The sequence below is a fragment of the Vespa mandarinia genome, chromosome 15 (assembly GCF_050613455.1).
Source record: "Vespa mandarinia isolate Hongniang chromosome 15, ASM5061345v1, whole genome shotgun sequence".
In the NCBI taxonomy this organism is placed as follows: domain Eukaryota; kingdom Metazoa; phylum Arthropoda; class Insecta; order Hymenoptera; family Vespidae; genus Vespa; species Vespa mandarinia.
In genome coordinates this window covers 1,967,501-1,995,000 of record NC_140824.1, presented here as the reverse complement: position 1 = coordinate 1,995,000, position 27,500 = coordinate 1,967,501, and the positions used below count along the sequence as shown (strand labels likewise).

Here is a 27,500-nt window from a genome sequence, read left to right as displayed (position 1 = left end):
CCTTCAATTTACTATAAAAATGATACCCTCGACCGTTCTGGCACGTGATCATTGCTCACTAGTTTTCTCTCTCTCTCTCCTCTCTCTCTCTCTCTCTCTCTCTGATATTTATTTTTCTTTCATTTTTTTCCTTTCTTTCTATATTTTATTTATTTCTTTATTTATTTGTTTATTTATTTTTCTTTATATATATATATATATATACATTTTTTTTTTTTAATTACAATTCTGCAATCACAACGAATCCCGGAACGTTCCAAATTTCAAATTAAATTCGTTCGAGAATGATCGTTTTGAAAAACGATACTTGCTTTTTAATTCGTTTTAAATTAACTCCGTAATCGCCTGTTCCTATATTTCCATCTTTTATCCATTGTACGAAAGGTTTGCCTATCGTCAGGGGAAGGTAACGATGGGGATGATTAGTGAAGGGGAAAGAGACAGGACATAACTGGACTATATCTTCATTTCTAAAATTTAATCGATTAATCATACTGAAAAATATTTCTTGAAAATTTTAGAATAATATTATTAATATTAGGTGAAAATTGAATCGACGTAATTGTCCGATGTTTTTACCTGCATTATTTTTTTTTCTTTTTTTCCTTTTTTGTTCCTTTTTGTTCGAAAGCGATAAAAATTACTTTGCAAAAGGAATAAACGTAATTAATTGTCAAAGTTCGTCTAAAATAATATCAACGTACTAATCTAATCAATTAATATTCCAAGAGTTTACGATTTATTATTTAATTTTCCATTTGAGCGAGCCGCACTTTTGGTACGATCATCTTCGAGCAAGTCAACTCGTCCCACTCTCATCCCTCCGTTTTACCTTTAGCCTTTTACCTTTCTCAATAACATCGAGTAAATTACCATACGAATGGATTAGATGATAGGATAGACGACGATTTCCCGTTAAATCCAAACTTCCGACAACGAATTCGAAACTTTCTTCGAGGGTTGATATAACGTTATTACGATTATTATTAGATTTTTAAAATGTTATTATCAATCTGCGAATAAGGCTAACGTTTAAATTGATTTAATAATCGTACATCGTGAAAAATTTTTACGATACGTCATACTTTTGTGTTTCCTACTTATATATATATATTTAAAATTTTTCAGAGAATTTATTTGAATTGATTTCTCTCTCTCCCTCTCTCTCTCTCTCTCTCTCTCACTCGCTCTATTTTTTCTTTTCTTTTTTTTTCAACAAAGTGAATTTCTCTTAAAAATAGGATCGTGTTTCCATTTAACTTTTCTCTCTCTTACTCTCTCTCTCTCTCTCTCTCTCTCTCTCTCTCTGCCTCTCTCTTCTCTTCTCTTTCTCTCTCTCTTTTTTTTTTTTTTTTTTTTGTTCGAACGATCACCATACGCTTTTCCAGGAGATACTACATCTGAGATTACGATGATCCTGTACTTCAACATTTTATCAATACGTATGGATTCGATGTTATCGGCTATAAAAAAAAAAAAAATTTGTGTGTCTGTGTATCTTTTTCAGATCGGCCAGATCCTTATCATGCGATGTCGTTGCCGAGCCCGAGACTTCGACATTACAGGTCGAAACAACTAATTAGATATATGCCTTCTAGTTAAAAAAAAAAAAAAAAAAAAAAAAAAAAAAAAAAAAAAAAAAAAAAAGGAAGTACTTTCTTCTTTATCTCCTTTTTTTTTTTTTTTTTTGTTTCTCTCTTAGACACAAGTTTTATTATTATCTGCTGAAAATACGACATTGTATTCTATATTATTGCTCTGTCGCTCTAGTTATAATTGTGCATTCATCTTTCGCATATAAATATAACTATATTTATATATTATATAGATATATACTATACATATATATATATATATATCAAGTTGTTATTTGCATCCATGCTTTTTGGAATGAAATTCATCGCTTGATTCTCACGATTTTTACATCTGTATCTGCGTTTCTATTTATTTTTATTATACATATATACACATATATAAATATATATATATATATATATATATATATAAATATGTGTGTGTATGTGTGTGCGCGCCCGTGTGCGTGTACTACAGTTAAAAAGTATTGTTTATATTTTAGCATCGTTTGTTATAACTTAGAGTATGTCTCGTTGAGCTCTCGTTTTAATCACTTTTCTAATTAAAAGAAAGAAGCGTGGTTTCCTTTTTTTAATCAAGACAAAAGAAAAGAGAAGAAGGAAAAAGCAAAGACAAAAGAAAAAAAAAAAAAAGAGAACAAAATAACTCGTTAAATATATTGCTTGTATAAACTATCGAACGAACTTTCTCATTCATTATCAATTAATAATAAAAAGTAATTAATAATAAAAATAACGTCTTAGTGCGTTCTCGCTTCTATTTTCTTTACTTTTTCATTTTTATTTTATCATTTCTTTTCTTTTCTTTTCTTTTCTTTTCTTTTCTTTTCTCTTGGTTTCCTTTTTTCTTCGAAAAAATAAATTACTATAAAGAAAGAAAGAAAGATAGAAAGAAAGAAATCACGTCTACGATGATCTCCTCCTTCAGCGTTAATATTCTCGAATATTGTTTGTGGCGTAAAATTTGCATGGCTTTTTTGATTGATTGATTGAAATTACCAAACATAATTATTTTTATTGTTGAAAAATTGCATTATTCTTCCTTACTTCTTCCTTCCTTTCTTTCCTCCAGCATTTTTATTCTTCTTAATTAGAGAAGAAGAAGAGAGAAGAAAACAAATAAGAAAAAAAAAGAAAAAAGAAAAAGAAAGAAAGAAAGAAAGAAAGAAAGAAAAAGGAGAAGACTAAGTAGTAAGATTGTTACGTCGTCGATCGTCTTTATGTCGGCTTAAGCCGAGCCCGCGTTTTCTTTTTTTCATTTTCAGGACCATGACAGCGATCTGCTTCGTGTGTAACCTGCCGATCCTGAGTCACCAGGTCGGATTAATATGGCAAGGAGGAAATGGCTGGGACGATCTCATGCGAGAACAGGTGGAGGAGACTACTCTGAGACAAAGATTAGGTTAAGATTTATCATTGATTGTTAATTATTATGATATTAAATTCGATATATTATCGTATTATTATGGTAAAAAAAAAAAAAAAAAGAAAAAAAGAAAAAAAGAAAAAAAGAAATTCGTCAAGAAACAGTTCTTTTATTTCTTTTCTTCTTTTTCTTTTTCTTTTTTTTCCTTTTTTTTTTCTTTTCTTTTCTTTTTTCAAAACATTGGAAAGTCTCAATCAAAATCGATAATTATGAAGTCTACGAATTCGCCAATTGACGAGTTACGTTTTTACGTTTTCGTTTTATTATTCCTTTTCTTTTTACTTTTTTTTATTTTATTTTTTTCTTTCTTATTTTTTTATTTTATTTCATTTCTTTTTTCTCCTCCCACAGGTACAGGAAGAAGAGATTCAGCGACACAGATCACGTCGATCTCACCGCCGAACGAGATCCAAGAATCATCCCCTACGAATCAACGAAGAAGACGATCAAGTTTGGCTCAATTAACGGATATAATAAGAGAATGGGGTGGTGGTGGAACAGGTGGAAAGAGCGGACGTGGTAGTAAGCTATATCGTAGAGAAACATTAGCTGATATAGCTAAATCATTACCGTGGTCAAGACAGACAACATCGGACGCCAGTCATCTGGCCAGTTTGAGAAAAAAACGTGAAAATTCAGAGGACAGCGGTATAAGAAGTCAAGCTTCGACGAGATCTAGAAAAGATTCAACGATAAGTGATTTTAAAAGTGATCTAGCCAGATTATGGAGTAAGAGAGATGTTCAACCACAACAACCACCAACTGTTATCTCACCAACACCAAGACGAGGTAACAATCACTTCTATATATATATATTCATTAATAATTATAATATGTATATAGTAAAGTTTACGATTATAATAAAAATTATTATTACAAATTAACATAAAATTAATTTTTTTAATTTATGTTTTCTAACAATAAAATAAAATGGATTTGCCCCATTTTCAAAATCAACGGCTCATATATATACATTTATATATATATAGAGGATATATGTAAATATTTGGAAGTCTTATCTTTTTTCATTTTATTGATTTGTTTGTTCATAAAAAATTAATGATAATTATAAGATTTAATTTAATCGTAGGTTCGGGTGAAAGTGCAAGATCGAGAAGGGATTCTATTATAGCCGGACAAATTCCTAGTCCAGGCGAGCGAAAGCACAATTGCCGTCATCACAGACGTCGACAATCTCAACAATCGCAGCAATCGGTCGAAGGTGTCGGCGTCACGCCTACTAAATATTATATCAATGATCAAAGACCGAGTGCTTCCAGCACTGATAGCGGTGCCAGTAATATTGCTAGGTCAGTACGTTTCTAATGTATATTTAACGAATGAACATTACAATAGTAAAGTCTATTATATATCAAATATATATATATATATATGTACATATATGTATATAATGTCTGAAATGTAGTGAGAAAAAAAAAGAAATTTGATTATTAAAATCATATCGTATATATTGCAAAAATGTTAAAAGAATAATTATCTCTATTTAAAATAATTCAATTTCAAAAGAATTATAAATAATTTTACAATTCAAATGATTTTCTCGATAATCTTTATATTCTTAATAATTTAATGCGTTGATAAATAAATAAATAAATAAATAAATAAATAAATAAATAAATAAATAAATATTTATTTTTTTTCTTTTCTTTTCTTTTTCTTTTTTTTTCCAATAAATACTAATACATACTCGATATTAAATATTTTTATATCGTACAGAGATCATACAGATACGCGTAGAAATTCAACGGACAAGAGCGAAAGGTCGAGCAGTTTCGAATCGAAAAGTCAAATACCAATGCTATCGACGGAAACAAAGGCGGCAACACCTACTACATCAGGCATGACTATCGATGGTAAAGCTATGACTAGTACTGCGACAGAAACTAAAATATCCAGCGTTACTACAGGAACAACTATGTCGAGTACTTTGACCGTCAATGCGAGACCATCGTCAGAAGTTAAGACTCTTACTTTGGAACCATCAGTCAATACTCCAGCCATTATAATGTCCTCTGTAACACCACCGACTGTTTCACCTGTAACTGGAAATAGTCTCCCACTTCCTGGCACTTCGACCACCGGTAGTTCCAGTCCAGTTGGATCACCGAGCGTCAATGCAGCACATCCCTTGTTAGCTACTCGAAGAGATTCCACCACGCAAGTACGTCCCTAAATATATAAAAACAACGTGGAATGTTTGATTAATTTTATTTCAATATTCAAATCAAAGATAAAGTTTATGAAAATATTTCTTTTATTTTATTTTATTTTATTTTATTTTTTTTTTTTTCAGTAACTGTTTTACATATCGTCGGTAATGTCGATTACGAATGTCATCGATTAATAAAAAACTTTTTTAATATCCCACCCCTCACACAGATGTCTCTCTTTATTAAATCTCTTTTTAAAGGGGGTTGCATACCATGAGGGATAGAGGGATACAAAAAAATAAAATTCTTCCTGACAGATGATATTCGTAAGCAATGTTTATCGACGATGTACGGAATGTTACATACCTTCAGGCGTAATATTAAAATTTCTCTTTTCAAATGTATATTATATATAATTTTTATTATAATCGTAAATTTTAATTTTGTTTTCTTTTGTTTTTTTTTTCTTTTTTTTTTTTATTTTCTAATATAAATAAAATTAATAATTATTAATAATTATGATTGATGTTCGTCAATTTGCAGTGTTATTACAAAGGAAAAGAAGCGTCGCCGAATAAATTATCAAAATTAACGCGGCAGGCAGCGGCAATAGACGAATCCGTGCCTCCTGTTGGACGACGTGGTAGTCAACCAACGTTATCACCTGATCCAGATGACGGTGGTAAGAATCGATAATTCATAAACTTGAACTACTACTCCTCGTACTTGCCTTACGATTAATTATTGAAATATAATTCATTGATTGGATCTTATTTTATATTTATCAGGACGAAAGGCACGCAGGGATTCGCTCAGTCCGGATTCCGCGTCTTATCCAAGACGTCGCGATTCGAAGAGTCATTTGAGTCCCGATAGAACGGTCGATAAAAGAGATATCAGTCCAAGTAGACAGAAAAAAGCTCAATTGAGAAGACAGTCAACTTCATATGCTCAACCACAAAGGTATTTCATTGTTCATATCGATTATATCAAATATCATAATGATATAAAGTAATAATATGATAATAGTAAAAAATTCATTAATTAATTAATTGATTCATTTATTCATTCATATTCTTTCGAATGATATTTTATATATATATATATATATATATATATATATATATATATACATATATTTAATAATTCGTTATAACGTAAAGTAATTATTAATATGAGCGCGATAAGGCAATAATAAGTCTCGATAGATTATGGATAAAAATTTGTTGTTGTTTAAAAAACAAAAATAAAAAAAAAAAAAAAAAAGGCAGGAAAACAAAATCCACTTGATCGTGATAAAATTATTTAATCGTTTTCATTCAGATCACCGAGTGGATCATCCTGTTCGTCGAGAGATCCAAGCCCTTGTGCGCGTGCACCACTTCAACATTCTCAAACAATGCGAAGACAATCTACTACAACCGAAGAGATCCTAATAGCACGTGGATTTCGACGACAAAGTACAACCGAAGAGATGATTAGATGTCGAAATTTTCGTAGGCAGAGTTCCCAGAACGAGGACACGGTGGGTCATCCTTACCAAGTAACTGTTTTTTCATTTCTTATATACATTATCCTCGTCCAATCAATATTCTCGTTATTATTTTTTTTTTGCTTTTCTCTTCTTTTTCTCTTCTCTTTCTGTTCTCGATAAATCAGGTACAAAGATATCGAGGACGAAGAGATAGTTCAGCACAAATCACCGACGGAACTTTTGCTACAATGACGGTCGAGACCTCGAGCACTTTTTTCGATAGCAGCACTCAGACTGGTAAGTATACACAGAATTTATATTATTTATATATATGTGTATATATATATATATATACACACATATATAAAAGCACGTGCCAGTCATTATAAATAAATTCGAGTTCTCGTTTTACATCGTTTCATCGTAAGATAATAATATTCCTTAATACGCGACGAATTAGACGATTTATTCGAAAACGTCGAAGGATGTGTTAGTCTTTCGGAGAGAAAAAAATTTTTTCTATTACAAAAAAGAAAAAAAAAAATAAATAACGATAGAACAAAAAGTTGCACGACGAATTGACGTAATCAAATGAAAAGTTATTCTCTTAAACGAGATCGACAAAAGTCTTCGCAAAGCTAAGAAGGAAATACATGTTTTTTTTTTCTTTTTTTCTTTTTATTCTTTTTTTTTTTCTTCGTACGATTTGAAACGAACAATTCGAAAATTTCGCGGGCGAAATTAAAGAAACGCAAGTGGGATATAGTCAACGAATATAACACGCAAGCGTATAGAAATGCCGGTTAAGGGATGGTAACTGGCGGTCGACGAGACGCAGGCGTTCTGTCACTGCCCTTAGTTCGAGAGTAATCGTAGTGGGTGCAGGTCAGTCGATAGGCCAGAGAGAAACTGCTGAAAAAAAACATAGCTTATTCTGAAAGCGAGAGAGAGAGAGAGAGAGATAGAAATATAGAGAGAGAGAGAGAGAGGGAGAGATAGACAGATAACTAGATAAATAGATAGATAGATAGATAGATAGATAGATAGATAGATAGATGGATGGATGGATGGATGGATGGATAGATAGACAGATGGATAGATAGACATTGAAGAGACATAGAGATAGAGAGACAGAGAGACAGAGAGAGAGAGAGAGAGAGAGATATTGTGTGTATATACGTGTGCATAATACGTGTGTATTATCATACTATCTCTCTTACTCTTATTAGAAAAAGACGAGCGTGCGTGTTTCGCCGTTCTCGCGTCGTCGCGGACACGTTGCCTTACGAGGGTGTGTATCCCCTGTGAGAGAGAAAGAAAGGGAGAGAGAGAGGGAGAGAGAGAGAGAGAGACTGTATGAGCGTGTGTGTACATGTGCATGTGTGTAAGATAGAGAGAAAGAGAGAAAGAGAGAAAGAGAGAAAGAGAAAAAAAGAAAAGGAGAGAAAGAGAGAGAAACAAGAAACGTCGTCGTCGTCGTCGTCGTCGTCGTCGTCGTCGTCGTCGTCGTCGTCGTCGTCGTCGTCGTCGTCGTCGTCGTCGTCGTCGTCGTCGTCGTCGTCGTCGTCGTCGTCGTCGTCGTCGTCGTCGTCGTCGTCGTCGTCGTCGTCGTCGTCGTCGTCGTCGTCGTCGTCGTCGTCGTCGTCGTCGTCATCGTCGTCGTTGTTTCGAGGTTCTCCTATTCGTGTCGATTAAAGCTTGAACATAGAAAGAGTGTGAGAGAGAGAGAGAAAGAGAGAGACTTAGAGAGAGAGAAAGTTAAAGAGAGAAAGAGAGAGAGAGAGAGAGAGAGAGAAAGGGAGAAAAAGATAGAAAGACAGAGAAACAGAGAGAAAAAGAAGAAAGATTTGAATATCACGTTAATTACGAAGATTAAAAAGAAGTAATGACGATTCGCGTGAAGTGACAAGATTAGTGACTATCGTCTTTCATGTCAGAAGGATGTCAGTTTCATTCTAAAGTGTAAAAAGAAAGAAAGAGAGTGAGTGAGTGAGTGAGTAAGTAAGTGAGTGTATAAGTGCGAGTGCCTAAGTGTGAGTGTCTAAGTGTGAGAGTGAGAGAGAAAAAGGTAGAGTGGGAGAGAGTGAAAAAGAGAGAAAGAGAGAGAGAAAGAGAGAGAGAGAGAGACAGGATCTAGGACGATAGGCTAGGAGCATTTCGACCCACAACGAGTTCGATTCGAGTAATCCAGGAGTGCACGTTGACGCTTGAGCGCCCCTCGTATCGTGATACTCACACGTTGTGATATTCTAATTCTACTTTACTCCATTCCCCTCTCTCTCTCTCTCTCTCTCTCTCTCTTTTTCTTTTTTTCTCTTTTAATCTCTCTCTTAATCTTAATCTGTTTCTCTCTCTCTCTCTCTCTCTCTCTGTCTGTCTCTTAATTTCTTCCTTCCTCCCTGTCTCTCTTTCCTTCTTTCTTGCGCTAATAATCATTACAATAATAAAGAAGGCAAAGAGAATTTCGAGAAATATATAACTTATACGATATCCTTCTTTCTTGTTTCTTTCTTTTTTTTTCTTTTTTTTCTTTTTTTTTTCTTTCTTTCTTTCTTTTTTTTTGATTTTTTTTTCAACCTAGTCGTACACGTTGCTCGATTTTATTTCTCCCTCTTCCTTTCTTTTTCTTTTTCTTTTCCTATTTGTTCGTTCGTTCGTTCGTTCGTTCGTTCTTCTCTCATTCTTTTTGTTTTTCTTTTCTTCTTCTTCTTCTTTTTTTTTTTTTTATTTTTTTTCGTTCCATTTCATTAGAACGCAAGATGGGTGGTGTCCTTTTCTAAGACATAAAAGTTTCGTATTATCCTGTAAAAGTTCCATACTCGTCATTATTATCTTCGATCTTGATTTTTCCTTATCGTGTCGTTGTTCCTTCCTTTTCTCTCTCACACATTGTCAAATGTTATCACTGTGAAATTTCTCTCTCTCTCTCTCTCTCTCTCTCTCCCTCTCTCCTTCTTTCTTTCTCACTCTCTCTCTCTCTCTCTTGCGAGGGAACGCACACGCGTGTCTTCTTATCGTACGATCAAAAAAAAAAAAAACAACAACAAAAAGAAAAAGAAAAGGAAAAAAAAGCTGTCAAGAAACCATATACACACACATATACACACACACACACACGCAAACGCGCACACGCATACACGCACATATACAGCCAGACATAGAGAACCAGCAGGACGCAACCACTTGTGGCGGTGCAGCAGCAGTTTGGGTATAAGCCAAGATCTATCCGGTGTTTCTTGCTCGATCCTTTACATACTCTTCTATATATATATATATATATATATAGAAGAGAATATATATATATATATATATATTCTTTTTTCTTCTTTTTTCTTTTTTCTTTTTTCTTCTTCTTCTTCATTTTCTTTGTTTTTCTTCCTTCGACGAAGGCTTATCAGAAATCGTCGTTTGCTCGTTTCAGCGCCTAGATCTCTTATCGAGATCCTTTCAACTAAACTTCCTACCTTTCTTTCCTTCCATCCTTTCGGTTTGTTCTGAAGCGTCAAAAAGAGAGAAAAAAAAAAGAACAGAAAAACAAACAGAAAAGAAAAAAAAATATCGGAAAAGAAATCCTTTCTCTGAACCTTTCTTATATCAATCTATAATATATATATATATATATATATATATATATATATATATATATATATGTATCTCTCTCTCTCTCTTTCTTTACCTCTTTCTCTACGTCTTCTTTTCGCGTTTTTTACGTGAGAGAAAAAACTATAAAGGGGATACGAGTGATGGAAAAAAGGACTCGTCTTGTAAAGGAGGGGCTATGCACCGATCACCTTCCATACGAGGATATCACCTTCGAAATCTTCGTGGATATGGTGTTTCTGAGGTATGTCAGCGTTTTTCTTTTTTCATTCTTAGTTTCATTCTTCTATTCTTTTTCTCTTTTTTTTTTCCTCCTTTCTTTTTTTTTTTTTTTTTTTTTTTGTTTATCTCGTTCCATTAGATACGATTATCGTGAATCCTTCGATCGAGAATAATCCTTCGATCGAGATGAATAATATCATCGAAATAACGCTTAATACGTGATTGTTATAGCGATATACATAAAATGAAATAATTAGAAGAATCATTTATCGTATGTATATACGTAATCTTTCTATTCGTTGTATTAGAATATATTAGAATTTTTTAATAATATTACGTTATATATGGGAATCATATTTCTAAGGCAATAGTTTTATCGTCGAAATATTCGTAAATATTTTTGTACGAAGATACGTCGTCGTTTCTTCTCTCTCTCTTTTTTCTTTTTTTTTTTTTTTCTTTATTAGATAAGATTAGAACGTTTGAATATTTTTTTTTTTTTTACGTTTACACAGGATAGAAATAAAACTTGATTAAATTCTTTTCTCTTCAGATATATTCTTTATGAAAATATAAGCTCTCTCGTACAAGTATCTATGTATTTTCTTGTTGTTCTCATTTTTTTTTTGTCTTTTTTTCTTTTTTTTTTTTTTTCTTTTCTTTTCTTCTACACGTTTGTTATTCACTTTAATTAGTAATTTAACATGTAATTGAAAAGGATTTTGTGTTTGATGAATAATTTTGAAATAACGCGTAACAAGAGGTTGCTATGGCGATAGGATAAAACGAGATGATTGGAAGAATCGCGTTTACCACGTTTTGTTATCAAAGTTTCAAGGTAGATTATACTAAATGTATTCTTTCTTTATATATATATATATATATATATATATATATATATATATATATATATATATATTCTGTTATATAATATATAATATATATATATATATCGTATTGGAATTTTTAATTCGTTGCCAGATAGACAGGGATTTAATAGACAGAATATAGTTCTTTCATTTTTAAATTAGAATTGAAAATTAATCGATTTGTTTGAACATAAAACAAAATTTATTCTTAGATTAGGATATTTTTCTTTTTTTTTTCTTTTTTTTTTTCAATTCGATATTAAACAGCATTTCTTTTATTTCCAATGAAATCCATTTAAACATTTCAGATATGGCCATTCGAATGAACGTTAGAAATAGTTATAAGAGTAACAAAGTGAGAAAAAAAAAATAAATAAATAAATACAAAAAAAATAAAAAAAGTATGGAATCTGTGAAATTTGATCGGCAAAGTAAAATTCGTTTTACAGTAAAACGCATTGTTCTCATGTTGAGTAGCAACTTATGCGAACGTAATTTTCCAAATCGGATAGAGTACATTCTCTCTCTCTCTCTCTCTCTCTCTCTCTCTCTCTCTCTCTCTTTCTCTCTTTCTCTCTGGTTCTCTCACACAGTAAATCCATTTTAAAATTACGTTTGTGTATGTTCGCGCGCAAAATGGAGCAACGAGGTAACGAGGTAAAAGTTTTGCGATGTTTCTACTCAACTTTCTTCTTATTTCTCTTTCGTCAATTTGAAAATATTTAAAAGATCGTATTAGTTCGTGAAACACATAAACACATATATAAACGATAAGCATGCACATACGTACTCATCGTGTATGTGCGATGCATAAAAAATAGTCTGTACCAATGTTATGATAATGAAATTTTCATTGCATTTGAAATGTAAACAAATTTACATCTACTTCTTAATCTCCAAAAGAGATCTTCTATCTTACTTTTTCTTCTCTCTCTCTCTCTCTCTCTCTCTCTTTTTCTTTTACTTTTTCTTTTCTTTTTTTTGTTTTTTTTTTTTTTTGGAAATTTTTTGCATCGTTATTCCCGTAAAAGGAAAAAAGAAGAAATAGAGAGAAAGAGAGAGAGAGATGTTTTACAAAATTTATGATCGTACGTTTAACGTCAGAGATGATCTAACAATAATATAAGAATACCTACGACGAGGGGGGGCGTGTTTCTTCATCGATGGACAAGTAATAAAAAATAAAAAAAAAAAAAAGAAAATAATAATAATAAAAAAAAAAAAAAAAAAAAGGAAAAAGAGCACGTTAAAAGTAGTCCGTAGGAATTACAATGTCGTTTCAAATGGAAATTCAATTGAAGGTCTTGATCATATTATATCGTAATATCTCTCGTGTAACTCGACCTTAATGGGTTTTTAATCGAAAAATGTTAATCGAGATCGGCATGCGAAAACGAAGGTCACAACAAAAAAACAGAAAAAAAAAAAAGAAAAAATATATAAAGAAAGAGAAAAGTAAAACAAAATAGAGAGAGAGAGAGAGAGAAAGAGAGAGAGAGAGAGAGAGAAATATATTTGCGAAGTTTTATATAAATGGTTTTCTTTTCTTTTTCTTTTTTTTTTTGTTCTTTTCCCTCAAACGTCACGAATATACCAATGGAATTTTCTTATCGATCGTGGGATTCCTTTTAATTGGACGATTATAAAGATTGAAAATCGTTTTCCATTATGCATATAAATCAGGATAATATTGTCGATAATTCTTACTTCAACGATCAAGGCAATTTATTGGGAGAAGGTAGTGCCAGGTGTTGAACGATCGTTAAATCTAATGTAGTGGTGTTCGTGAGAATGATCATAGAGAAAGAGAGAGAGAGAGAGAGAGAGAGAGAGAGAAAGAAGATACTATAAACTCATGCCTTCGGAAACGACTATTCAATCATTCTTCTATGTACGATGTATTTAGCATGATTAACTTAACACTTTCCTATAATTTGTCTGAACGATAAAAATAATACATAAATTATATTTCGTATATATATATATATTTCTTATATATAATAATGTTTATATATCATATTAAATATTTATTAATTTTTATAATGCATCTAGTATAATTAATTTAACACTTTTCTATAATTCGTGTAAATGTTAAAAATAATACAAAAATTATATTTATAAAAAAAAATATATATATATATTTAACATTTATATGTCATATTAAATAATTACAAATTCTTTTTTTTTTTTTTTTTTTTTTTTTTTTTTTTTTTTTTTTTTTTAATTATTATTATTATTCTTATTATTATCACTATAAGGAATTAATTATTAAAATGTTAATTGGACTATAATTTAATTTCTCTAACATCTCTCTTTCTCTCTCTGTCTCTCTCTTTTTGGTAAGAAATCAAATGGAAATATGGCGGACGTCATCATTTTCATTATCACCTTTTGAACGCTGCGATTTCAGGAATTTCATTAGCTCTCTATAAATTCTACGTCGTCAAGCTATTGGCGAATTCTAACTTCGCTCATACATTTCTCGGACAATAGAACGCCTTTATTATTAATTTCCGTAAAGTAGACTGATTACGTACTTTTATCTTTTAACATCCTTGAAACGTTAGACAAGATCCTTCCAATATTAAAATTATTAATAAAGAAATATTAATACATTTGTATCTTCAAATTTGATTTCATATTTTCATAATGAAAAATTTTTATCTATTTCAAAATAATAATAATAATAATAATAATAATAATAATAATAATAATAATAATAATAGTAATAATAATAATAAAATTATTATTATTAATTATTTCTTATCAGATTAATAAAATTTTTCATTCGTTTCATTTTTTAAATCCCAATGAAGATGCAATTTTTTTTTTGCGAATTGATTTAGATTATCCAATGGAACAGTAATTTTATAATCTCAGGAAAATTTCAACGTTCCATTTATTGCTATTAACTTTACAAAATGAAGAATATTTTGTGTATTTAAAAAAAAAATAATAATAATAACAATAATAATAATAACAATAATAATAATAACAATAATAATAATAATAATAAAATCGTGGAATTCCTCAATTCGCAATAAAATTTCAATTCGATCGATTTAGATTACTTCAACGTAGCATATATATATATATATATATATATATATATATATATATATATATATATATATATATAAAGTCGCTATAAAAATGCAATTTGATTGCAATTGATATAAATCGTCTATATAAAAAATTGCTATTTTATAAAGAGCATGAAAATTACAACGCTCATTTTATTATTAACATTCCGAGATAAGGAAAGTTTCTTTTTTTTTTCTTTTTTCTTTTTTTTTCCCCTATAAAAATGAATTTAATTTTGTCGATATGAATCATCTTGATATTGTTACAAGTTTATCGTATAATTCAAAAAAAAAAAAAGAAAAAAAAAAGAAAAGAAAAAAAAGGAACAAGAAAATAAAATAATAAAATAAAAATAAAAATGAAAATGAAAATAAATGGAAAAAGAAAAAGAATATCATACTTCGATGAATGCATCATAATAATCGTAAAGGTTATTCTTTTTTATTACCGAACATACATACACACACACATATATCTACTTACATATACATATATATATATATATAAAATATCTATACACATATGTATTTACATAAAGGGACATACCTAACGGAAGAAAACTCGCGTGCAATTGTGGTCTAACATTTGATATCTGCGTGTAATTACATTTTGAATTTAGAACGAGCCATCAGAGATGTCTACTAGTCGAGGCGTAACATCGTGAACGTCCCTACTGAATATTCATAAAGTATGTACACCTAGTTTTCAGTAGGTAGTTTCGTGAAACATCGTTTTTAATCCTTTGCCTTTCATTCTTACGATTCAAAGTAAATTCATTCTTTCTATATCGTTCAAATTAAAAAAATAAAAAGGAAAAAAGAAGGGGGGAAAAAAAATATTAAAAAGATTCTTTCATTGGTATGAACGAAACCGAATCGTTGGTTGCAATAAAACGAATATTTTTTTTATTACATTTTTGACCTCTTCTTTTTTTTTTTTTTGACATATATATATATATATCGGTATATATTATGTAGCAATATATAATATTATGTAGTACAATTTTATATATATTATAACATAAATATATTATAAATATTACTATATGAAATATTAATATTTTATTTAAAATATGTATTAAACAGTCCAATATATTAATATAAAATATCTTGATATTTCTTTGGTAACATCGTAAAACATTGCAATATTAATTGTATTACATAATATATACTACACATTTTATATAGCATATATATATATATATAGACCTGTAAATTATACCCATGAAAACTTATACACTTAAAAAAATAAAAAAAGAAAAAAAAGGGAAGGTAAAAATTCAAATAAGGGGGATAAGAAAATATATAAAGAAGAGAAGGGAACATTTGAAAAAAGAAGAAAGTTATAAAAATAGCTTACTAATCACATTAGAATACATATAAGAGGGAGAACGTTAAAATATTTGAACCAAGATAAGAGATCCCTTTTTTAAGTGGATGTGTGTGTGTGTGTGTGTGTGTGTGTGTATGTATGCGTGTATATATTTGTGAGGGAGAAGAGAATAACGACCGAAAACGAGAAGAAGAAGAAAAAGAAGAAGAAGAAGAAGAAGAAGAAGAAGAAAAAGAAAAAAAAAAGAACAAGGAGAAGGGATGGAATAGGAGGAAGAGGGAGAAAAGTAGTATGAGGAGAATGAAGATGAGGGTGAAGTACCGATAAGCTTGAATCGCCATTGCGAAGTACGTGGGCGTGTTATTACCTATGAGAAAAGGTACACACACACATACACGCACATACGCACGCGCACGTGCACATACACACACACACACACACACGCGCACATAAATATATACGTATGTAGTAAAATAGAGCGCGTATTTATCAAACAAACGTCTCATTTTGTATGGAAAATCGACTTCAAATTGCGATCACGTATGTCAAATTTAAAAATGTACTGAACAGTAAGTGAATATTGAGTGTTAGAAAAAGAAGAAGAAAAAAAAATATATATATATAGAAAGAGAGAGAGAGAGAGAGTGAGAGAGAAAAAATTTATATTAAAAAAAAATAATAACGATAAATCATGAAACTTGAACGAACGTTATAATATCAAGACAGTTACTGTAAAGTGCTTCGGTTCGAATAAGAAAACGAGATTAGTCTCGAAATTCGTCTGCCTTGTCTTACCTAAAAGCAATGTTTCTACTTAGTAGTAGAGTGGTTGGTACCAGTAGAATAGGCTAGGTTAAGTCGGACACATGGAAATCCACTTTACAATCTAACAGAAAAGTTTGTCGATCCTAGAGAAGGATCTAACGTCGTTTACTTTTGTATTAAAGCTGATTTTCCAATCGATTGGATATATTATATTCTTTTCAGAATCTTTTTCCTTATCTTTTCTTTTCTACTTTTTTCTTTTTCTTTATTTTTTGTTATTCATTTTTTCATTTTTTTTTTTTTTTTTTTTTTTTTTTTTTAAACACACAAACAACAATCATATCACGTAGGATACAATTGACGATCTTCTTTTAATGTCGCATGATAATAATAATATCGAAAGGAATAAATTTCATCGTAAGAAAGAAAATTGTTAGAAATAAAATCGTACGATGATCGATGATCTACAGTCGATCGTAATAATAAAGACGTAAGAAGAGAACGAATATGGGAGATAACTGACGTGTTTAGATTAAATAGCAATAACGTAAGGTGTTTAAGAGAGAATGTCGTGCAATATTGAAGTAGCATAATTAAACTATCGTGGACAAACACGAAAGCACTTACATACACACACACACATACACATACACATACACACACATATATATATCTTAGTCTGACTATCGCGACTCATCTGCTTCGAAATATCAAAATTCTTGAGTTCTGGCACGTGCTGGAATTCTTTATGACTTCTCTTGATAGTCTCACGAGCAAGAAAAAGAAAAAGAAAACGTGAAAGAGGGAGAGAGAAAGAGAGTGGCGAGGGGGGGTGGTGGTTGGAAGGAGGAAGGGAGGGAGAAAAAAAAAGACAAGGAAAGTACGTGCCACACCCTTAGACGACACGAGCTCGTTGAAGGGTCGTTAAGTAAAAACACGAATAAAGGGAAAAAAAGGGAAAGACCGACAAAAAAGAAAGAAAGAAAAAAAAAATAAAATAAAAGAAAAATAAGAAGTTTAAAGAGGTGTTTGGGTCTAAGAGGACGAAGTTTTAAAAGTACTTGAACATTCTCTTTCTCTCTCTCTCCCTCTCTTTTTCTATCTTTCTCTCTTTGTCTCTCTGTCTGTTCATCTATCTCTCTCTCTCTCTCTCTCTCTCTCTCTCTCTCTCTCTCTCTCTCTCTCTCTCTCTCTCTCTCTCTCTCTCTTTCTCTTTCTTTCCTTTCTTTCTTTCGACTTGTCCATACATATATGCTCATTCATTTCATTGTTTTATTTGTTTCAAGAACCGTCGTCGTTGTACGACAACAACCACTACCACGAGGAGTGCCTAAAATGTAACAGCTGCGGCGTCAATCTGACGGGAATCAATCAGAAAAGGGCGAGGCGGTGAGTGGCTACTATTTTTGTGGTATAGGTTTATATGTATACATTGGAATAAGGTATTATATATCCGTAGAAAAGGGGGAATATAAAGATCGAAGTAACTTTTCTCGCAAGGGACTAGTTTTTTTGTTCTTACAATTATTTATGTACGTTTGTATTATCCCGAAAGAAACTTCTTTCTTTTTCTTTACCTTTTTTCTTCTTTTCCCTTTTTTTTTCCTTTCTTCTTCTTTTTTTTTTTTTTTTTTTTTTTTTTTAAGGTTGAAAATACGAACTTTCTTACTTTTATTTTCTTCTTCTTCTTCTTTTTCTTCTTCTTTTCGATAGAACGAGAATGAGAAAAATTGACGTTGACGTTTCTCTCGTTTTATTTTCTTTTCAGGTCGTGGTCATTTTTTTCTTTTTTTCTTTTTTTCTTTTTTTCTTTTTTTCTTTTTTTCTTTTTTTTCTCCCTCTTAAGGGATCTTCGTTTTTTCCGTAGTTAATTTCTTCGGATTGCTTTCGCAGATTCAAAAATCAGATACTTTGCGATCTGCACTTTGCCGACGTGGCGCTGATGGAGTGCTCGGACTTCATGCAGCTGTTGCGCAGCTTCAAGCCACACAGTTTAGGCAACGCGGTTGCCAGAAGAAAATCTTCTAACACATTGATCTTCCTTTTGCCATCTCAGGCTTGTTCAGGTATGAACATAGTCGTTTCTTTTATATTCAAACGTTACAACGTCGTAATAATTATTTATGTTACATGGGGAGGGGGGGGGGGTGATGGGGAAAGAAAAAAAAACCCGGAAAAAGAAAGAAAAAGATTTCTTTATAAAATTTCTTTTTTTTTTTTATAAAACATTAAAAATACGATATAATTTAAGAAATGAACATGTATGAATTTGATATAAATAATTGATATAAATTCAAAAACATACATATGGATTATACGAAATGACTATATAAATAAAACATTTATGAGTATACATTTGTTAACAGATCTGTATATATTTGCGAATGCAAAAGAAATCTCTTTGTTCGATTGACCAAAAAATAAATAAAAGATACGATTTAAATAAATATTTACGAATTAATGATAAACTAAAAAATCTGAACACGTAGGATACAATTATCGTTGAAAAAGTTTTTCTTTGATTCGATCGACTTATAAATGAAATGTTCGTACGATAATTAATAAATATTTACAAATTTACATATTGCAAAGAAATAGTGAATCATGTACGATATATATTTATCAATGGAGAAGTCTCTTTCTTAGATAGGTCGACGAATAAATGAAAAAAGTTCACACATATTTGTATGAACAAATTTCAATACAAACAATGTAAAGAACTCTTCGATATTTCTTTTTGTTGTTGTTGTTGTTGTTGTCTTTTTTTTCTTCGTTTTTTTTCTTTCAACAGTTCCTTAAAATCTTCATTTAAATCGCGTTCGTTTACGCATCCTTCTTCTGCTCTTTTTCTATCAAGTTTCTTTTCCATCTCATTTTTCCTGTCTCTTTCAATTTCTCTACGCGAACTCGACTTCGTAACGATTCAAAGAGTCGCTTAGAAAGCAGAACATACACACACACACACACACACACATATATATATATGTATGTATGTATAAGTTAAGAACTTTTAGAAGCGCGTATATGTACGAGGCGTATAGCTACAGGTGGTTTCTCCTATCTTGGATTAAGCGCGATTATTTAAAAGAAAAACACAGACAGACAAACATACACACACACACACAAACACACATACACATACACATACACATATACAGAGAGAATCTCTCCTTAACGCATGCACGCATACATGCACGTAAGCACGTAAGCACGTAAGCACGTATGCACGTACACGCAAACCTTTATATATAATTCATTTTTTATCTTCCACTTTTTCTTTTCTTTATTGTACACTTTAACCTCTCGTCAACAGAAAGAAATTAAATTAAACGATAATCAACGAGCAAGTTAACGACAAGATAATCGATCTTAACAACAAGACATTTTTACTATTGTTATTATTTTTATTATTATTATTATTATTATTATTATTATTATTATTATTATTATTATTATTATTATTATTATTATTCGTGAAGATTTTCTTTATGAAAAATAAATAGGATACAACAAAGGATTGGATTAATTGTTTAATGAGCGATTAATGGAACGCACTTGAAATGAATGGATCCAAAATGAAGTCAGGAGTCGCAAAGATATAAGAAATAAATAAAAAAGAAAAAAAAAGAAAAAGAGAAAGAAAAAGAAAGAAATCAAATAAAAGAAAAGAAAAGAAAAGAGAAAAAAAGGGGCAACACAGGCGGCTCACTCTAAGTCTGAATACCAAGCCCTGTTTAAAAACAGCTTGGTGTTCTACCTTACAGTGGGTCGACTGCGTTATCGTCAACGTTCAAAGCAAAAGCAAAAGCAAAAGCAAAAGGAAAGGAAAGGAAAGGAAAGGAAAACAGAAAGAAAAAGAAAAAGGAAAGAAAACTAACGAAACGAAGAAATACGAGAACCTGAGAGAACTTCGAAAGAAGAATTTTCGAAAGAAGATGGAAGGACGAATTTGTTAAAGAGTATTAACAATATGATGATAGAAGGTATACTGGAACATTATCGGGAGTACGTGTTTAAGTGGAAGAAAATCATCTTGCCCAACAAAAAATAGGAATCTGTCTCTGTCTCTCTCTCTCTCTCTCTCTCTCTTTTTCTTTCTTTTTTTCCATCTCTCTCTGTATGTCTCTCTCACTCTCTGTTTATGTGTCTGTGTCTCTATCTATATTTGTCTTTATCTTTATTCTAAAAGTGTTTCGACTATTATTGCATTTGCTTGATTCTTTACTACTCGAAAAATTCTCTACTCGTTGTTTCTTTTTCAATCATAATGATTTTTCTTCCCTTTTTTCTTTATATCTTTCTTTCTTTCTTTCTTTCTTTCTTTGTTTCTTCTATCAATATTACACAGATGCCCTTTTTATATTATTTTTTATCTCCAATATGTACTTTTGTAAATAAATTTCATCTCTCATTCTAACCCTTGACGAGATGCAATTGCTTATGAGAAGAGCCGCTGTACGCTTCCACGATTTGATGCAATCATAAACACGATTTCCCTCGTAACTTCGAACGAGCTACGTGAGGATGAATTTGTCCTGTTGATTAAGATTAAATGTAATTTTATGTCGTCGTACGTATATGTATGTATGTATATATGTATATATATATGTATATATATATATATATTTATGTGAGTGCGTGCGCGCATGTGTGTGCTTTTGTATCGACGAGGCACGTTCTAGTTTCTTTTTAATCAATGACAAAAACAATATAATGTTGATAAAACGAGGGATGCATTAAAAAAAGTAATAATAAAAATGAAAATAAGAAAGTACAAATAACAAATAATCGTCGCAATTTTGTTCTTTTTATGATTTAAAAAAAAAAGAAAAAAGAAAATATAAGAAAGAAATTGACAATCTTTTTAATCGACGAGAGAAACAATATAAATGCCGGTAGAACGAAAAGTATTTGAATAAAACAAAAAAAAAAACAAAAAAAAAAATAAAAAAAAAATGAAATAAAATAAAATGAAATAATATATACAGTCGTCCCAGTTTTATTCTTTTTAGAATAAAATTAATCGACAATCTTTCAAATCAATGAGTAACAATATAATGTTGGTAAAACGACGGATGTGTAAAAAAAAAAAAAATATATATACATACACATAGAAACGAAAAAGAAAACGAACGGTCATTCCAATTTTGTTCTCTTTACGATGAAAAAAAAAAAAAGAAAAAAAGAAAAAAAAAGGAAAAAAAAAGAAAAAAAGGAAATAGAAAAATTGGCAATCTCTTTTCGATCAATGGAAGAAATAATATGTTGTTGATGAAATGAAGGAATGTTTAAAGGGGAAAAAATAAAAGAATAAAAAAAGTAAAAGAAAAATAAATAAATAAATAAATAAATAAATAAATAAATAAATAAATAAATAAATAAATAAATAAATAGCTTTCTCGTATCTTTTTCTATTTATGATTAAAATCTTAACAATTACTTTTTAGATGAATTCTGTCAGGAGTATCCGCACAACTTTATACCAGCGCCTGGTTATTGGATCGAATGCTCGAGGCAACAGATCACTACTGATCTTAGCAACGAAAGAAGTGTCAGGGATGGTATAGATCCTGATGAAATCGAGGTCAATCAATTTTCCTTGTCCGAGGAAAGGGAATTCGAGACGAACGACGTCCAGAAAAAGAAAACTGCGATCGAGGAACAATGGGAAAAGTATCAATGTTTCGAATTGACATCGGTCGAGCAAGAAACATATGAGAAGTACTTTTACGCTTCAGAACATTGGAATTATTTCACCAACGACGAAGATCTTGGACCTGTTATACTCAGTATCAAACAGGAGACGCTCAATGGACGTGATCAATTTAGGATACTCGTAAGGGCTATCAGTTATACGGTACATGGACTTATACCAGCCAGCTGTGTCTTCGCTGATCGGTAATTGTTAAATAGATTAGCTAAATAGTTGTTAATGACTAATGAGAATAAACGATGATGATATCGGTGGTTGTGATGATAATGATAATGAAATGATAATAATGATGATGACGATAATGATGATAATGATGATGATGATGATGATGATGATGATGATGATGATGATGATGGTGATGATGAATGTACGTATATCGCAAATTATAGATCCTAAATTCGACGTCATAACGTTATATATACGATTATCTTCTGAAAAAGTAATGAATCTCTTCAACGAATTAATTTTAATTAATCGGATCGCTTTTTTTTTCTTTTTTGTTTTATATATATATATATATATATATATGTATAAAACAAAAAAAAAATATATATATATAAATAAAAAGATTTAATTACAATAGTAATCAATCAAAAAGGAGAACAAATCGTGTACTTTGTACTTTGTCTGACTTGGCAAATTACGAAGTTAATAAAAATTAATGAAAAACTTTTTAATACGAAGTTAAAAATGCCTCCAAGGATAAGTTTCGAGGGAACATGTTTATTCGATTTTTCTTTCCTTTTTCTTCCTTCCTTCCTTCGTTCCTTCCTTTCTCCCTTCCTTTTTCTTTTCTTTCTTTCTTTCTTTCTTTCTTTCTTTCTTTATTTCTCAATAGTTCTGAGAAATGTGTCAAGGACAGCAATATTTCTCGTCTCTAGGTACAATCGAGAAGAGGTTGTACGTAGTCTTGGTAAAGAGGTGAACATCAATCCACCGTTGACGCTTGGCCAATTGCCGGACACCCCAGAGGAACTTCTCAAGCTCGATCAAGCTTTTATCAAGTCCGAGGTGAAAGTTGGAGTGATATATGTGAGAGAGGAACAATGTACCGAAGAGGAGATACTTGATAACAACGAAAATTCACCGCTTTTCGAAGAATTCCTTCAGATACTTGGTGATAAGGTCAGATTAAAGGGATTTGACAAGTACAAAGGTGGCCTTGATACAGTTCACAATTTAACTGGCATTTATTCGGTCTATACTAATTGGCGAGGCATTGAAATCATGTTCCATGTGTCGACCCTATTGCCCTACGAGAAACACGATACGCAAAAGGTAATGATAACAATCTTTTTCTTTTTTTTTTTCATTGATAAATTAAAAAAATAAAAAATATATATATATATAAATTATAATAATAATAATAATAATAATAATAATAATAATAATAATTATTATTATTATTATTATTGAAAAATAATAGCTTCAAAGGAAAAGACACATTGGCAACGACATTGTCTGCGTTGTATTTCTGGAAGCTGATAAAACAAGATTCAATCCTGCCTGTATAAAGTCACATTTCTTGCACACATTTATATTGGTACGCGTGAGTCCTGCTGCTCAAACTAAAAGCCCTCAAAAAGAGATTACCAAATATGAGGTATCGGTGGTAACCAGAGATGAAGTCGGAGCGTACAAACCTTATCTGTGGGAACAGAGTGTCTTTGAAAAAGGTTCGTCTCATTATATCAAAAGAAACAAAAAAAAAAAAGGGAAGATCTTCATATCTACATATTTTTTTTTTTTTCTTTTACAAATCATTTATTTTACCTTGAACTACGTCCTTTTGTTTTCCATTCTTCGTTTTTACATCGTTAAATTACAAAAATAGGTCCGATGTTCCGGGAATGGATATTAACAAAAATTGTTAACGGCGAAAGGGCGAGTTATTCGGCACCAAAATTTGCGAGAATGCAAGAAAGAACAAGAAGCCAAATGATGGAGGATATTGTCACTAATTTGATCAATCACGCGGAAACAGGACAAATTCCAAAACCATATAGGTAATTAATGTTTTTATTATGATACGTATTACATCTATTAAATTCGATTTATGATATGATCTAATTGATCTAGACGAGGATCCTGGAGACCGATTGGACATATGAGACCATTTTCACCCCTCTTAGATTCAGTTCGTGATAAATTCGAGGATTACGATCAGCTGGCCAAAGATTTCACTAAAGTATTTTTAAACAATACTGAAAATGTTTCTTTGAATGCCAATCTCTTCGACGTATCCTTCCTTGTACCTGGTCAACAGAAACAAAAGGTCCGATTTATTGGAGTTAGAGCTATCTTGGCTGTCAGAAGCAGGTAAATTAATGTATTATTATAATACTAAAATAAAAAGAAAAATATTTTTTTATGTCATTTTTAATTACTTGGAAAAACTGGTTGTTTCTTTTTTTTCTTTTCTTTTTTTTTTCTTCTTTTCTTACAAAAGTTAGTCGTTTTCTAATAAAACGAATTGAATTTTACAGAAAGTAATTTTTCTTTCTTTTCTCTCTCTCTCTCTTTCTTTTTTTTACTCTCAAAAATTTTGTACTCAAAAAAAAAAAAGAAAGAAAAAAAAACACACATTTATAAAAATAATTTTTCTTATAGATTAAAATTGTTTGATAACATTTAATCCTTACGAAAGATGTCAAATCAAATGAAAATTATTATTAACATTATCTTGAACGTTTTAGGGTCTTTCAAGAAATGTTATATGGGATTCAAGCAGGTTTTGGAAGTCCTCAAGTGCCAGTCGCCGAATTGTTAGCTAGACCAGCACCTACATTGCTTAGTCCACAAAAACCAAAGAGTTCTAATTTTCTACAAGTTCCCGACATGGAAAGTCCTAGGTACGCTATCATCTATTATAATATTTTCCTCTATCGTTAGGTTAATATCGCGGGCATAGTTTCATATTATTGAAAATCTGATATGAAAATGGAAGATAAACGATATAAATGGAATCCATGTATGTACTTATCTTCAACTATTTATATATCTATCTATCTATTTATCTATCTATTTATCTATCTATCTATCTATCTGTCTGTCTATCTATCTATCTATTTATCTATCTATCTATCTATCTATTTATTTATTTATTGCAGTAATTAGGTAAGCAAATAAATCGAAAAAAATTACTCATTTGAATAATTTTCTTTTTTGCGCTTAAAATCTTTTTTCCAAATTTTCTATTTGTAATGCTCGAATTAAAGGAAATCAATATTGGTGTCGAATCGAATGCAAAATTATTATTTTCTGCACGTGCAATTTTGATTGAATTGAAATTTTAAAGAAAAAAAGAGAGAGAGAGAGAAAGAGAGAGAGAGAGAGAGAAAAGAAATAAGAAAAAAAATTAAAAAATAAATAGAAAAAGAAAACAAATGGATTATCATAACTAAGTTAATACTTGGAATGTTCTCAAGTCGTGAGACTAATGCCTGCATTTTTAATGTCGAATGCTGTTTTTATATATGATATATTATACGTATATATATATATTATATATATATATTTATATAATTACTGTTATTATTATTGTTATTATTATTGTTATTATTATTATTATATGTATTATTTCACGGCACATCCATGTCTCCTATCCTTAAAGCACCGCATGTTTATTCCGTCTCATTATTATCTATTATTCTTTTTAAATATTGAACTTTTAAAAAGCTCAACGAAAGAATTTTACAAATGATATATTTATATATACATATATATATATATATATATACATATATATAATTATATTTATATTTATATTTATATTTATATTTATATATTAAAGCATATTATTCGATTTTGTGTCGCATGTCTTTTCTTTTCTTTTTTTTTTTTTTTTTTTGTCGATATGAAGCAAATGCACAGCAGTATCGTTTGCGTTCCGGTGTATTTGCAATGAAACACTACAAAATTTTTATGGATAAGGCAATAAAAGAAAAACGTCTTTTTTCTGTTTTTTTTTCATTTTTTTTTTTTTTTTTTTTTTTTTTTTTTTAATAGCACCGCAGCTTTACTTAAATTTTCTTGCACCATCTATCTCTCTTACACTTTTCTTTATTTTTTTTTTTTATTTTTACTTATATACACTATATATATATATATTTTTTTTTGTAATTTTAACAGTAAAACTGTGACGTAAAACGTACACGCTGTATCATCGGCATGCGAGTCTCCTTGTAAATCATTGAATAAAAGAAAAAATAAACAGGGAAAAACAATAATATAAAAAATTTGAGGTTTATCGATTCTCCAAACAAATCATGTCCTTCAAAGAATATAAAAAATCCTTTGTCCAATATTTCAAAATCCCATCCGTACCCCGAGGTGCCGCTTTAGCTTATTCTGTGAGATACTGGTTCTAATCTGTTTAGGCCCAAAAGTGTGCCCTCATCACCGATGGTGAAACGTGCCATCTCGAGACTTGGAACCTTAACTGCCGGTTGGGGAAGAAGCATCAGGAAACACGGAAGTAATACATTGCAGAGCGAGGATCGTAAACGATGGGCCAGTTCACAGGATTGCAGTAGTTAGTATAAATTTTTTTTTATAACATTCACACACACATATACATATATATACATTTCAACAATATTATTTGTCATTGAACATTTCTTCATTTTTAAGATAAAGACGCAAAGGATAAGGATAAGGCCGCTGAATATTTGGCTGTACCAAGGCTCAGCGTTTATGCTGACGCACAAAAGGTCGATCGTGCAAAACTTGCCCAAACCGAGGTATTTATTAATTCGTTGATCTTAAAAAAAAAAAAAAAACAAGAAAAAGAAAAAAAAAATATATATATATATTAACAATGTTTCTTTTTTTTTCTTTTTTGACAAATATAAATTTTAATAGTTCGACGTGATCGAGTTCGATCCGGAAACCTTCAGAATCTTATTGGACTATCTACATACTGGCTCTTGTCCTTTGACCTGCAGCAATATACCAGGTCTGATATGCGCGGCCGAACACTATGATTTGCCAGAATTACTTCAAGCTTGTTTCCATCACGCTAAACAATATCTACGTATCGAGATAGTCTGCGTGATGTTATGCGCCCTTGAAAATTATTATTGGCGTTATACATCGGCGAACGATTTGATCGACATGATATTGGCTTTCGTTAAGACAAGAGCTTATCAACTCTTTCAAAATCCAGACTTCCTAACATTGAGCGAGTCGATGGTACAAACGATAATGTCAAGCCGTCCCGAGGTCGCGGAGATTAAAAAATTCGAGGC

The 27,500-nt window shown here is 30.7% G+C and overlaps 1 protein-coding gene across 6 annotated transcripts in view; it reads left to right on the top strand.

The window, feature by feature from the left end:
- The window catches only part of rsh (Rap GTPase activating protein radish), a 103,104-nt gene that overhangs the window by 74,568 nt on the left and 1,036 nt on the right, over positions 1 to 27,500 (top strand). For 2 of the 6 annotated variants that reach the window (XM_085661701.1, XM_085661702.1), the window contains exons 2-20: positions 2,861 to 2,997; positions 3,373 to 3,810; positions 4,112 to 4,331; positions 4,759 to 5,203; positions 5,736 to 5,874; positions 5,981 to 6,155; positions 6,516 to 6,735; positions 6,852 to 6,963; positions 17,825 to 17,927; positions 18,432 to 18,604; positions 21,986 to 22,436; positions 23,133 to 23,529; positions 23,678 to 23,927; positions 24,086 to 24,257; positions 24,331 to 24,570; positions 24,948 to 25,103; positions 26,631 to 26,785; positions 26,884 to 26,993; positions 27,115 to 27,500. The exon at positions 27,115 to 27,500 is cut by the window's right edge and continues 136 nt beyond it. In XM_085661701.1, coding sequence (XP_085517827.1) covers positions 2,865 to 2,997; positions 3,373 to 3,810; positions 4,112 to 4,331; positions 4,759 to 5,203; positions 5,736 to 5,874; positions 5,981 to 6,155; positions 6,516 to 6,735; positions 6,852 to 6,963; positions 17,825 to 17,927; positions 18,432 to 18,604; positions 21,986 to 22,436; positions 23,133 to 23,529; positions 23,678 to 23,927; positions 24,086 to 24,257; positions 24,331 to 24,570; positions 24,948 to 25,103; positions 26,631 to 26,785; positions 26,884 to 26,993; positions 27,115 to 27,500 — 4,475 coding nt within the window. In that variant the 5' untranslated portion in view covers positions 2,861 to 2,864. Of the gene's footprint in view, positions 1 to 1,507; positions 1,566 to 2,860; positions 2,998 to 3,372; positions 3,811 to 4,111; positions 4,332 to 4,758; positions 5,204 to 5,735; positions 5,875 to 5,980; positions 6,156 to 6,515; positions 6,736 to 6,851; positions 6,964 to 17,824; positions 17,928 to 18,431; positions 18,605 to 21,985; positions 22,437 to 23,132; positions 23,530 to 23,677; positions 23,928 to 24,085; positions 24,258 to 24,330; positions 24,571 to 24,947; positions 25,104 to 26,630; positions 26,786 to 26,883; positions 26,994 to 27,114 lie in introns of all 6 variants that reach the window. The other 4 variants (XM_085661699.1, XM_035873060.2, XM_085661698.1 and 1 more) reach the window with 4 other exon arrangements.